This window comes from Oreochromis aureus, linkage group 3, assembly GCF_013358895.1.
Source record: "Oreochromis aureus strain Israel breed Guangdong linkage group 3, ZZ_aureus, whole genome shotgun sequence".
In the NCBI taxonomy this organism is placed as follows: domain Eukaryota; kingdom Metazoa; phylum Chordata; class Actinopteri; order Cichliformes; family Cichlidae; genus Oreochromis; species Oreochromis aureus.
In genome coordinates, this window is record NC_052944.1 from 8,349,939 (window position 1) to 8,362,603 (window position 12,665).

The window sequence follows — 12,665 nt, forward strand, 5'->3', positions numbered from 1 at the left end:
GACAAATCTGGAAAAACAATGAACACATGCTGACAATATTTTTGCACCGTAACAAAGGGCTGAAAATTTGAATGTTCAAGCAGACGAGGGGCTTTCTTGTGTCCTGCAGTTTGCCAACTAGCTGTTTTGGCAGCCGCTCTGGTAACCAGTATCCCTCTGATCCATCGCATGTACAAATACACAAGTAAACACACATCTTGAGTAACTTTAAAAGTCTTTGAAGGTTTCCAGCCAGAAAACAAATTAAAGAGCATACAGGAAAAGAGAATAGTTGGATAACAATGCACCTCACATACAGATGCACCTCAATACAGAGCAAGCAGTCTGTGAGCACTGACGCCAGCAGCCTCAGAATAGCCTCCAACTCAAAGGTGATTCAATGCTTTTATTTAGCTCCTGGGCAACCAGCATCTGCCTGGTGTCACCGAACACTTAATTAGACAGTAACACTACAGTAGCATGCTGCCGCATGTACTTTTCCAAGGTCTCGTTAGCAAGTCAACCATAGCATCGAATCGGCAAACACTACCTACCGCCAAGTGGCAAAGAGCAGCCATGTGCCAACGCTGATGAAGACTTCGGATAAAGATCTTACTGAACAATGAGCTTGATGGTCTGCTGTGCTTTTATTTTTCAGATAATTAACTTGCACTTGTAGTCTGTGTTAATTGTGCCAATAGATATATGCACATCGTGCTTCACACTCAGGACTATCACCATCCTGCAGTGTTAGATAGCCAGATTAGATTTAAGTGATGTGGTTGTGAGTAGCTAAACCTGACACTCGTTTAAGTTACATATTTATGTTGGTATGTTTTTGACTTCAACCACTTAAATTGCTATAATATTCACAAAGTAACAATAAGGCAAGTTTACTTAGAATGTTTGTCATATCATGTATTTTCACTTAGTATAAAGATTTTATTTCACCAGTATACAGATCTCCACTGGCATCAAGAGTAATGAAGCACCTTGGTCAATTTCTGAAGGGAATTCTGATAAAATTATAATCTTACTCCTTCACTGTGATTAATGGATTTGGTCACAATAGCAATCTATTTTCATGATAAAGAACATAAATCATCAAAATGTCAACTGTCATGTTGTAGATGGAATTAGTATGAAACAATAATAGTGTAGTCACAGACAATTCCTGTGTTTTGCATGCTGGAATATAGCTGGATATCCCAAAGAAATTCTGGTCACAATCCACTAAGAAAATATTGAACTAACATTATTATTCTGCAAAAGTGGCTTAGACTTTTTGTAATTCAAAATATATTTTTTGGAACATTTAATATTTTAAAGCAGTCCTGGGATGACATAAGATGACAGAGATATATCGTCCAAACCCTTACAGTAACATTATGCACAGCAAGCATCAATTGACAATGAAGCCAGGAGCCATTCAATACTGTGGAGTGACACTGTGACATGCTTAGATGTGTCCTGAAGGCCTTGCTGGTTGGCAAGCGTGTTGTGGTGATAGTGCACTTTATAATTTGGAGACAGTGTGGGATTCATTTTAAACAGAGATAGAGGAGAAGTGAGCAAACAGCTCTGACGATTTACAGTCTGGGCTATGGAGTATCTTTTTAAGCAGGACCAATGAGGACAGACAAGATAAATGACGAGAAAGGCTCTCCTCACATGTGCAAACAATTTTCCACCGCAGAACGACCAGGGGCCAAATGAACTGTCTGTTCAGTATGTGAAGCGTGAACAAATGCCTTTCACATTGAGTCAGGACCCAAGAGACCTAGAATGTGTGTGTGCGCGTGCATGTTAAGAATATGGCCACGTATTGTTACAGCTTGGACGTGTGTGTGTCTATGTGTACACACCTGCATGAGCCATGATTTTGCATGCAAATAAAGGAAAGCAACCTTATTATGAAACCAGCTCCCTCTAAGTACTCTATTTAAATTCAACCAATGTGATGTTTAGATAAGACGTATGCAGCAGACAGATAATCCCCGGACCCAACTGGCTGAAATGATGCATGCAATCTGAAGATGGTGTCAGCAAGGTATCCAATGGGGATGGTGTGTTAAAGGTGGCATTACCTAATATTCTGTACATATGCAACGCAAAAACAACAGTTAATGTTGATGATAACATTAACGTCATACTATCAATTGAGGAATAGACTGAAAAGGGTAAAAAAGAAGGATGAGTATACTTAGGTATACTCATTGCACATTCTATGTGCAATGACAAGGAGCATGACAGAGGTAAGCGATTCACTGCTGTGCATCACTTAGACTTAAATTTCATTCCTGATCTAGTGCCATCTTTAGGTTGACATTAGGACTTTTAGTCGTGCTACTACATATTCGCTATGGTTGCCGGTTCAATTCCAGCCAGAGGTACAAATCCCCCTTTGGATTTGCTTAGGGAAGGGCATCTGGTGTAAAACTCTGCCAATTCAAACATGCAGTGCCAACTGCTGTGGGACCCTTGTGACAAGGAAGCAGCTGAAAATAGTTTTCAGTCATGCTACTAAGAGTGGTACATTTGCTTTGGGCAGAGTGATGTAAAATGTAATTAAATAGATTGTGACAGATTTCCACTCAATCACTTTGAGTCAATATCTGACTGATATTCTATATAAGAAATTATTTGGTTGCACCCCTAGTTGGGAATGTGGTTTGCACCCAAATTCAGTGTTGGGAAGGTTACTTTTAAAATGTATTTCACTACAGATTACAGAATACATGCCCCAAAATGTATTTTGTAACGTATTCCATTACGTTACTCAATGAGTCTAATGTATTCTGAATACTTTGGATTAGTTAATATATTATCATGCTTTTAACAACTACATGAATGTAGCTACTATTGCTGTGTGATTTATTACTATTACTGAAGGCTACTCGCCATACCAATGCCAACTAGATTTTTACATGTTAATATAAAATGAGTAACAGTAGGGTGGACATTAGGTAAGGCTGCACTTTTTGCACTGATCTCGTATGGAAAACTATTCCGCGCGTATATTAAACGGGTCCGCGGCTCCGAACCGTAGTAAAGGGACCTCTGGTTAATACGTCGGGTTCGTGTTGGGCTCCTAGCTGAAAACTAGCTTTGCTTTGTTGTCTGGGTCAACTTTGATAGCGAGAGACCGAGAGAGGCATTGAAAGGCTGCTCCAACGGAACTTACTGGAAAACACGAACACAGTGTACAGTCAAATTCTTAGTAGCTTACTTACAACTGGGCTCGTCAGGCACTCTTTTTGGCTGCAGTGGTTATTATTATATTTACATGCTTCCGTCTCCCGTTTCTCCCGTTTTCGGCTCTCCCTTTTCTCCCTCCCTCGCGCTCACAGACACATAACGGGTATGGCAGTCCATTCTCCCTGCAGCACGGACTACACTTCCCATGAGGCTACATTCTTTAGGGCTATGCCTGTAACACTCTGCCTATTGCCTTCATATTAAATAATTTTTAAAAATATTTTTTCATGTCATTATGCGGACCGCAAGTAGAGGTGACCTGGACCGCGAGATTGAGACACAGGCATTAGAGCTTCTTAATGTGTGTTTTGTTTGTTTGGGCGTGGAATTACCAAACATAGAGAGGGCATAGACTAACATATGAAATAGGAAAAGACCGCCGCATTTATTTCAATTAAGTAACTGTATTCTGAATACCACCTTTTTAAACAGTAACTGTACCGGAATACAGTTACTCATATTTTGCATTTTAAATACATAACGTATGTATTCCATTACTCCCCAACACTGTCCAAATTGTTCCATACGTACACTGTGGACAGCTTGCCAGTCAGTAACAGATTAGCATAGAGCAGGGGTCTGCAACCTTTTACACCCAAAGAGCCATTTGGACCCGGTTTCCACGCAAAAGAAAACACTGGGAGCCGCAAATACTTTTTGACATCTAAAATGAAGATAACACTGTATATATTGTTTTTTATCTTTATGCTTTGTGTGAACAACTAAGGTGTGCTGCTTATGAAATCCATGAAGTGCTACAGAGAAAATTAAATTATATTTATGTAATCAACACATTTTGAACTCTTAAAGAAATATAACAAAAGCAGAGACACCAACCTGCTAAAATGATCCATGTAGCAAACAAAAACTGTTGTCAGCCGCCACCCTTATATCGCCTTTGGGCTTTTGGAGCCTTGACCTGACTCTTAAAAAATAATTGGAAAAAAGCACTATGCTGCTGAAAAATGAAAAATAGATATTTGCAAAATTCTGCCTAAATATGTATTTTACCTGGTTAATGCATGCGGGGGCGTGGTTTGCAGCGCCGCTGCAGGGGAGGCGGACACACCTGAGCGACACCCGCAATCACGCCTCGCTGCCTTTACGTCTGCCCTATCTGTGCTGTTGTGTTGTTGGTGGTGTATGTCGGGCTGTGAGCTGAAAAGCTATAGCCGGCTGTATGCGTACAGCAACCGTGTGTGAAAAGTGCTCAATAAAGAGATGCTCAAAAGCATGCTCATGGAAACATCGTCGGGTCTGCCATGATTTGTTTACAATGGGACTTCTGCTCCTGAACCTCTGCGCACAGAGTCCGCAAATCGGGGCTATACGAAGTCAGTTTACGCAGGACTGTAAGCTGTCATCTGTCAGGCGTGAACGGTGTTTGTCTTTAACAGTTCACGGTGGAGAACAGCTGCTGACATAATGTGGATCCGAAGATCCATAATTGGCCTATACCTGGGGTTGAAAGTCTCGATAAATGCACGGCGTTTCGGCGGGTATACCGGCTTCCGCGAGTGTGACTCTTATTTTGAGCGATGCAAAAATAATAGAATATAATTTTATTTTTATATTTCAATATCACAATAATCTTCCAATTTAGAACTACGAGTTAAAAAGAACTAACATAAATAAAATACACTTCAGCTAAATACTTCTAATTTATTTGCCCAAACCACGCGGAGCCGCAGTATAAGGACTAAAGAGCCGCATGTGGCTCCGGAGCCGCGGGTTGCCGACCCCTGGCATAGAGAAACCGACAACCATTCAAAGTATACCTAACCCTACTAACTGCAAGTCTTTGAGCTGTGGGAGGAAGCTGGGGTACCAACGTATACAGGGGAGTGCAGGCAAAGCCCACACAGTCCACCCAGGACAAATGGTGGAATTGAACCTACAAATTTCTTGTTACAAGGCAACAGTGCTAAGCACCGCATGACCATGCTGCCCAACATTCAGCATACAACAAAAAATATATAAATTCTGCTTTACTCCAAAATGTGGCCTTAGGATTAGGGTTAGGTTTAAAGACAGAGTGAACAAGAGTTTTCAGACCACAATGGTCTTCAAAGTGGTCTTCTCTCACCCCAACCAGTGAGACGGCCGCCCTGAGCCTGGTTCTGCTGGAGGTTTCTTCCTGTTAAAAGGGAGTTTTTCCTTCCCACTGTCGCAAAAGCATTTTCTCATAGGGGGTCATATGATTTTTGGGTTTCTCTCTTTATTGTAGGGTCTACCTTACAATATAAAGTGCCTTGAGGCAACTGTTGTTGTGATTTGGAGCTGTATAAATTTAAAAAAAAATCAGCAACAGCAGGGACATATGAAAGCGCACACATAGGCTTGCAAATTTAAAAGAAGTGTGACTGACATGCCGATGTTATTGCCACAAAACAATCAATCCACAAAAAATTAATAGAGAAACTCTACTAAATATTGAGGGCTGTTTCCCAGCCAGTACAGATGCGCACATCAGGGACACACATGCAGACATTAATGCTTCACATCACCACAGAGAGGACCTAGAAATAAAGCAAGAGAAAAAACACAGAATTCCCCCAGGCTAGTCGACAAGTCAGGGAGAGAGAGCCGAGAGAGAGAATCACAAAGACAGTGCTTTCAATAGCGGAGGTTTCCATCATTCAGAAGTCTGGTTTTATCACTCCATCCAATGTGACTCCAGTTCAGTGCTTCCCTAAACCTGCATTCCTTTTAATGATCCGCAGGGAGCAGATCCTCTGGCTTCAAAAAGAACTTCAGTTGTATAAAATTCAGATACCTTAACCTATGACTCAGGCAAACACTTTCCTGATGTATCTGTGGTCTCAATTGTTAGTTTGAAGTCTTATTGGTTAAAACATAATATTCATTTAGTACATTTTTCAACTTGATCAACATTATGATTGACATGCTGTCTCATTTTCAGTTTATGGAAGGACTGAAGCAATTTAATGGACTATACATCATTAGTAGTGTCATATAGAAATCACTCCACGTCCATATAACTACTACTATTATATTTGTAATATAATAGTGAGATATGTGAATATACCTTTCTTTGAACATTTCTCTGAATATGAGCAATATTTGGGTAAAACACAATCAGTCACTGGGTAAATAAATGTATGTGGTGCCATTGCAAGTAATTTGGTGAGTTCTCTTGTATTCTGGAAAAGGGAGAATTTTCTTATCATTAATAACAACTTGATTTCCATGAAAAGCAATTAAGAATTTCATCACAATGGCTATTTCAGCAGCAGGGGCAGGTTTAAATAGCGAATTTTAACATTGAGAAATAACTCAATGGTAGTGCAGATAAAAGAATTCAATCAACCTGAAAGTGTGTGATATAACAAGCCTGCTGCTTTCTTTTCTCTTTCATACAGTTAGGTCCATAAATATTTGGACAGTGAACTTTTCAAACTTTTTCTAATCTTGGTCCTGTACATTAGCACAATTAATTTTAAGTGAAACAACTCAGATGCAGTTGAAGTGCAGACTTTCAGCTTTAATTCAGTGGGTTGAACTAAAAGATTGTATAAAAATGTGATGAACTAAAGAATTTTTTAACACAATCCCTTCATTTCAGGGGCTCAAAAGTAATTGGACAAATTAAATAACCAAAAATTAAATGTTCATTTCTAATACTTGGTTGAAAAACCCTTTGATGGCAATGAAAGCCTGAAGTTTTGAACTCATTGACATCACCAGATGCTGGGTTTCATCCTTTTTAAGGCTCTGCCAGGCCTTTACTACAGCCGCTGTCAGCTGCTGTTTGTTTGTCGGCCCTTCTGTCTGAAGTTTAGTCTTCAGTGTGATTGCATGATTGAGCATGCATCAAGACAATTTCTCGGATTGTATTGTTCTGTTTTTGCAGCTTACGGAGGGCTTGTTTCACCTGCATGGAGAGCTCCTTTGACTGCATGTTATCTGTTCACAACAAAATCTTCCCAATGCAAGCACCACAAGTCAAATCAACTTCAGGCCTTTTAATATTGACATAATGAAGAAATTGCCCATGCCCATCCATTAAATAGTCAATTGTCCAACAATTTTTGATCCTTTTAAAAGAAGGTGCCACATGTTAAGGAGCAGGAACTCCTAAACCCTTCCTCCAATTTGAATGTGGATATCCTCAAATGAAAGCTCACATTTTACACATTATGTCCATGTACGTTATATAACTATAATTGGAATACATGTATGTGTCAGTAAACAGGTAAAAAAAAAAACTACACTTGTGTCAGTGTCCAAATATATATGGTATCTAACTGTATTTACTTAATAAGAGACACACAGTGCATTTATATTTACAATTACAGACATATAATACACTGGATAATCAGCTAAGTAGTAGTGGTTTATCTGGTTATTTATTTATTTACTTATTATTTTATCTTCTCAGTCGTTTTGTGGTTCATGAATATTTTCAAGGAGCTGTGACCTTTAACATGTTCCATTTTGGATTATTAAATACCAATTAGGTAGAACTTGGACTGAAAATAATTTTTACTGCTGTACTGATTCTGTCTGGATCTAAATTCCACCTCTTCTCACTGCTCTGTTGTTCTAAAGCAGCCTCTCTCACACACACATATAACGGTGTTCTCTGTTCTTCAAAGACACCTCTGGAGGTAGCCTGAGGGAAGGCTCTTTTATGCTCTAAGCCATCAATTGACCAATCAAGGATTTCCCAAGTAAAGTGACAGTTGCCACGGGGACAGAAGAGAGTACACAGAGCAAACTATTTTTAATGACAGTACTTTTACTATAAAGGTACCTGAATAAGTCACAAAAACACTTTGTAGTCTGGTCAGAAGTTGACGGGGCCCAGAACAGCATATACACATTACATGCAGTAATTAGCCCGAATAACTAAAGGAAGGCATGCATGTTATCCTTTTTTTTTAACTGCTAGGTGGTCTCTATTACATCTCTGACAAGCCATCATCAAGACAGATGTGACAATTCAGTCTCCTGCACTCCTGACCCTTTCATCAAGGAATTACATTTGGAACATCAAAGATGCAAAAATGACATCATGAAACAAGAAGATTGGCAGAAATTCATTTTTCCTTTCCATCAATCTGCTTGCTGTTCATAAATGTCAGCCTTAGGGAAATTGAATGGCACCATTTTTCTGTGTTTATTAGGCTGGGATGAACTCAGTCTCATCGACCTTTCAGAGTACATACCCACACCAAGTTAATTGAGGATAAGTCAAACTTGGAGTTCCAATGGCTGGCAGAGTCTGAGCACTAAGATCCCCGAGGACAAATTGCCTCGATTAAAAAAAAACAGAAGAAGAAGAAGAGATGAAGACAGGAAGTTCATTGCAAGATAGGCTAGAGTCCACTGGGAGAATGTCAATTTTTTATTACTTAAATGCCCCGTCTTAAATGCCAAAGTAGTATAATCCCTCAAGTCATTACTGAATTGTAGCGAGTTGCTCTCAGTAGTGACTTTCAGCTGTTTGTTTGAGCACATTCATTATTTCAAACCAGACTCTGATCTCAAACTGATATTAATAACTATATTTACTAAAGAATCAGTAAAATGTACTGTTGTCTGAATAAATTTATTTATTTTTGCTTTGATTTGTTGTGTTATTGTTTTTAGAAAAAAAATATATATTAACACCTTCTTATTATTTATCAGGGCTTTGATGATCTTGTCAAAAGAGTAACATCTAGCTGCTTTTAATGCCACCATTGAGTTAAGCTAATTAGTGCTAACATTCCCAATGAAATCAAGCATAGCATGCTAGTTCATCCTTTCCAATTAGAATAAAAACTTCACATCAAAAGCAGTTCTAACAAGCACGTAACATTAGAATTTTTATAGAAACCATTTAAAACCAACCATTTTCAACCTGCTAAAAAAAAAAAGAACAGAAAAACATCATTATAGGATGAATTTAGCCAACCACAGCCACTGGAAACACCCATATAGAGGCTTAAGGCTTAGACTTAGTTTCCACAAGTAATCCTTTAGAAAAGTTTAAAAAACAACAACACATAATAGCTGGACACAAAGTATAGTTTAGACTAGGGGAGACCGGGGATAGTTGGAACGTGGGTCAGTTGTAACACTTCCAATTTCTCCAATCAGGGCTAAGTTTCAAATGATGTGATTCATCCTGTGCATGCCCAATTCAGTTCTTCTATCACATGTGAAAAATCAGCACATTTTGTCAAACACAGACAATTTAACACGAAAAAAAGTAATTTGTATGCCAAAAAGTAAGTTTTTCTACTTTATTTCAATTTCTAATAGCATTATCTGCTTTGCAGTTAAACTCATCAAACTTAAATTATGTTATTTGTATGTCTATGGGGATATATTCTGTGTAGGTCTTTAGTGCTAATGTTTTAGCCGTTGGCTGTATTGTTAGCTAGTTCATGGCTATAGGAGTCTGGGTCAGTTGTAACAGCAGCAGTCTGGGTTAGTTGTAACAATAACGCAGATGTTACAACTTACCACACTATTACTTTAACTTATATTAAACAAGTTGGGGCAACGACATCAGCAGAGAGAGGTTCACTGGTCGCCTTTGTATATGTGGTTAATGCAACACAATTCCTCCACTGTTTGTGTTCCCACACATACATTATGCAGACCACTGTGTCAGAGATGGACCAGTAGGAAGTATTGGTAGTGGAAATAAATCAGGATGGGTGCAAGAAACAGATTTCCTCATCTTTCTGAAGCACTTTGCAAACCACACAAAGGTAAGCCATGATAAAAAGTAATGGATTTGCGATGCTAGTGCACAACTACATTTTTTCAGCTTCACTGTTATGTTCAAAAGTTGGTGCAAGAGTTGTAGGTTATAATGCCCACTGAGCCAATGAGGCCAAACTCAAGGAAGACCAACCAAAATTAATGATATATTCAGTTGCAGAAAATTCCATCATTTGTCTTTTTTGTGGGGTTGGAATATGTTCAAAAGCTAGATTTCTGCATTCTGTCACACACACACATAGCTACATAAATGGCTCTAAGTGCATTCATGTGTTGAATAAAAAAGATTACATGTTAATGTTTTGTCAGTACCCTTATTTCATTGTGTTACATTTCACCCCAGGATATGTTACAACTAACCCAGACTATGGGGTTAATTGTAACATTTCACTCTGTGTTTGAGACCATACCATGCAATGGGTAATTGTGCTGCAGAGAAAATAGCTGCACTATTTAATAGCAGAGACATGTAAATACTTTGCATTAAATTTTCAATCCACTACCTTAAAAGAGCTCCAATTTACAGACAGAAATGTCAAAAATGTTACAACTATCCCCGGTCTCCCCTACTTAAAAATTTAGGACACTTGCATTCAAATTATCATTCCATCTCTCTCCCACAGCAAACACCAGTTACTGTGCTTTCAAGAGCTCTAGCTACTGGCACTGACCTTAAATTCTACTTGCATTTCTACCCACCAACAAGCAGAGCTGCCTGCAGGACCTTTAAATTCTCGTTAGCCTCCATAATCCTACATTTGTTACATTATGTTATTTAGCAATCAATTTGTTATGAAAGTTCAGGAAATTCCTCCTTCACATTATTTTTCCACCCCCAGGGGTGGTTACAGCTCCAGGGACACATTTAATGTGATAGTCTGACAAAAAGGCTCTCATTCCAAGTGATGTCCCCACCAGACACCATTTTCCACCTCCCCACCCCAGCCTCTGTCAGTATACATCACAAAGACTACTCTTGTTTAGTGTAGCTGCTGTGATTAAAGTGAAGGCTAAGAAAAAACACAGCATGTTCTTAGAATAGCTGTATCATACTTTGGGCTGTTTCACCCACAACACAGATTATCTAAAAAAAATATGTCTATGTAGGCTATGGGTTTTGACCCCACTGTCAGCATTGTTAAATGCTGTCAAGGGGATCTATGTCATATATATGCCACAAATGTCTGAAATCTGCCCTACATGTGCTTTATTTAAACAGACAGTGGCGGTGAAGGCGTAGAAAAGTAGCCTAGACTAGGACATCCATTTTCGTTTAAGCCAAACTGGGTTCCAAACCACAAATAAACAAGGCACTGCAAAATTCATGAATAAAAGGCTCCATCAATATTTCAGTTATGGCTTCATGTAACTAAATCAAGTGCCCAGCTGTCTATTTAGCGCGCACCCCTTGTCTCCACACTGGCTCCGTGCGCTCGGTGCGTCCTTGGACTCCTTCCTAATGTCATGGTACACAATGGCACGGGAGGTTGTAATTCAAATTGGGGTCAGGGTGACCCGGGGCACTAAGTGAACATTAAACCGCCTCCCATCCGGTTGGCCTCTGCCCCAAATTAAAATGAGCCATTTCTTCCTTTTACTTCAATTACGTTACGTACGAAAAAAGGGAGTTCATAGTAAGGAAACCGGTAATAATACGTTCCATTATGAATGTTTGACTTTCTCTGAGCAGAGTAAACAGGCAATAACAAGATGTTCGCGACCCTGAGCCACCCCCACCCCCTGCACGAAGCGATTAAAAAGTCCTGATGCTTCAACAAAGCCCGGAGCCTTTAAACATCCACCGCGCCTCCAGGTGGACCACCTGGGTGCATAAAAACCACACCGTGCCTCTCCTCCCTGAGAGGCGCGCAGTGTGCGTCTGCAGCAGCAGCAGCCTACTGCGAGAACAATAACTTCTAGTGATGTGCGCTGACGCTGGAGTGACGGATGGTGGAAGGTGACAAAGAAGGGGCTATAGGGATGGTGCATGAACCAGTGGATCGAGACGGGACAGGATGAGGAGAGAGGCTACTTACGCTGCTGTTCTCTCCTGTCCAGTGGACCATCGCCTGGTTGTGGGTCGCATCCCCTTTGAGCACAAACGAGCTGCTGAGCAGGGACATTTGTTTATCCCAGGACAGGGCTCTTCTGAAGCGGGGTGTGCTCCCCGCCCCGACTGCTTTCTGCCCCGGCAGGAAGCCTCTTTCTCCGCCGTTCAAGTCAAACGTGCGATCCTCCCAGCCTCGCCGGTTTAAAGCCACGCTGCCACAGCGCACGGGTCCCGGTAGTGCCATCCAGGCCGAGACGGTCAACAGAAAGACGCAGAGGTACGCAGCGGATGAGCCCGGTTCTTCAGGACGCAGAGGTGCCATGCTTTACGCCGTACTAGCGCCCGTAACGCGGAGACTGATGAAGAGACTGCTGATGCTTGTGGGAGATAGATAGGTGTATACTGTAAACCGAGGAAGAGAGAGTGAGGGAGGGTAGAGGGAGGGGAACTGGAGCGAAGTCAGACAGTGAGAACAACGTGGACGAGTCTCGGTGCCAAGTACGAACCACAGGACGATGCAGCGGTGCCATCTGCTGTCCTGCAGCTGCAGTGAGCTCGCATCACTCCATCCATCTAAATAAAGAGTTCCAACATGACGGCAGCACTGCCTAAAATCACTGCCGTTATTTTTAACAAC

At 40.5% G+C, this 12,665-nt stretch overlaps 1 protein-coding gene across 6 annotated transcripts in view; it reads right to left on the reverse strand.

Moving 5' to 3' along the window:
- Positions 1-12,454, reverse strand: part of sorcs2 (sortilin-related VPS10 domain containing receptor 2) — a 377,677-nt gene extending 365,223 nt beyond the window's left edge. For all 6 annotated transcript variants that reach the window (XM_039609304.1, XM_039609303.1, XM_039609302.1 and 3 more), the window contains exon 1: positions 12,015-12,454. In XM_039609304.1, the coding sequence (XP_039465238.1) occupies positions 12,015-12,350 (336 nt within the window). In that variant the 5' untranslated portion in view covers positions 12,351-12,454. The remainder of the gene's footprint in view (positions 1-12,014) is intronic.
- Between the last annotated feature and the right edge of the window lie 211 nt (positions 12,455-12,665).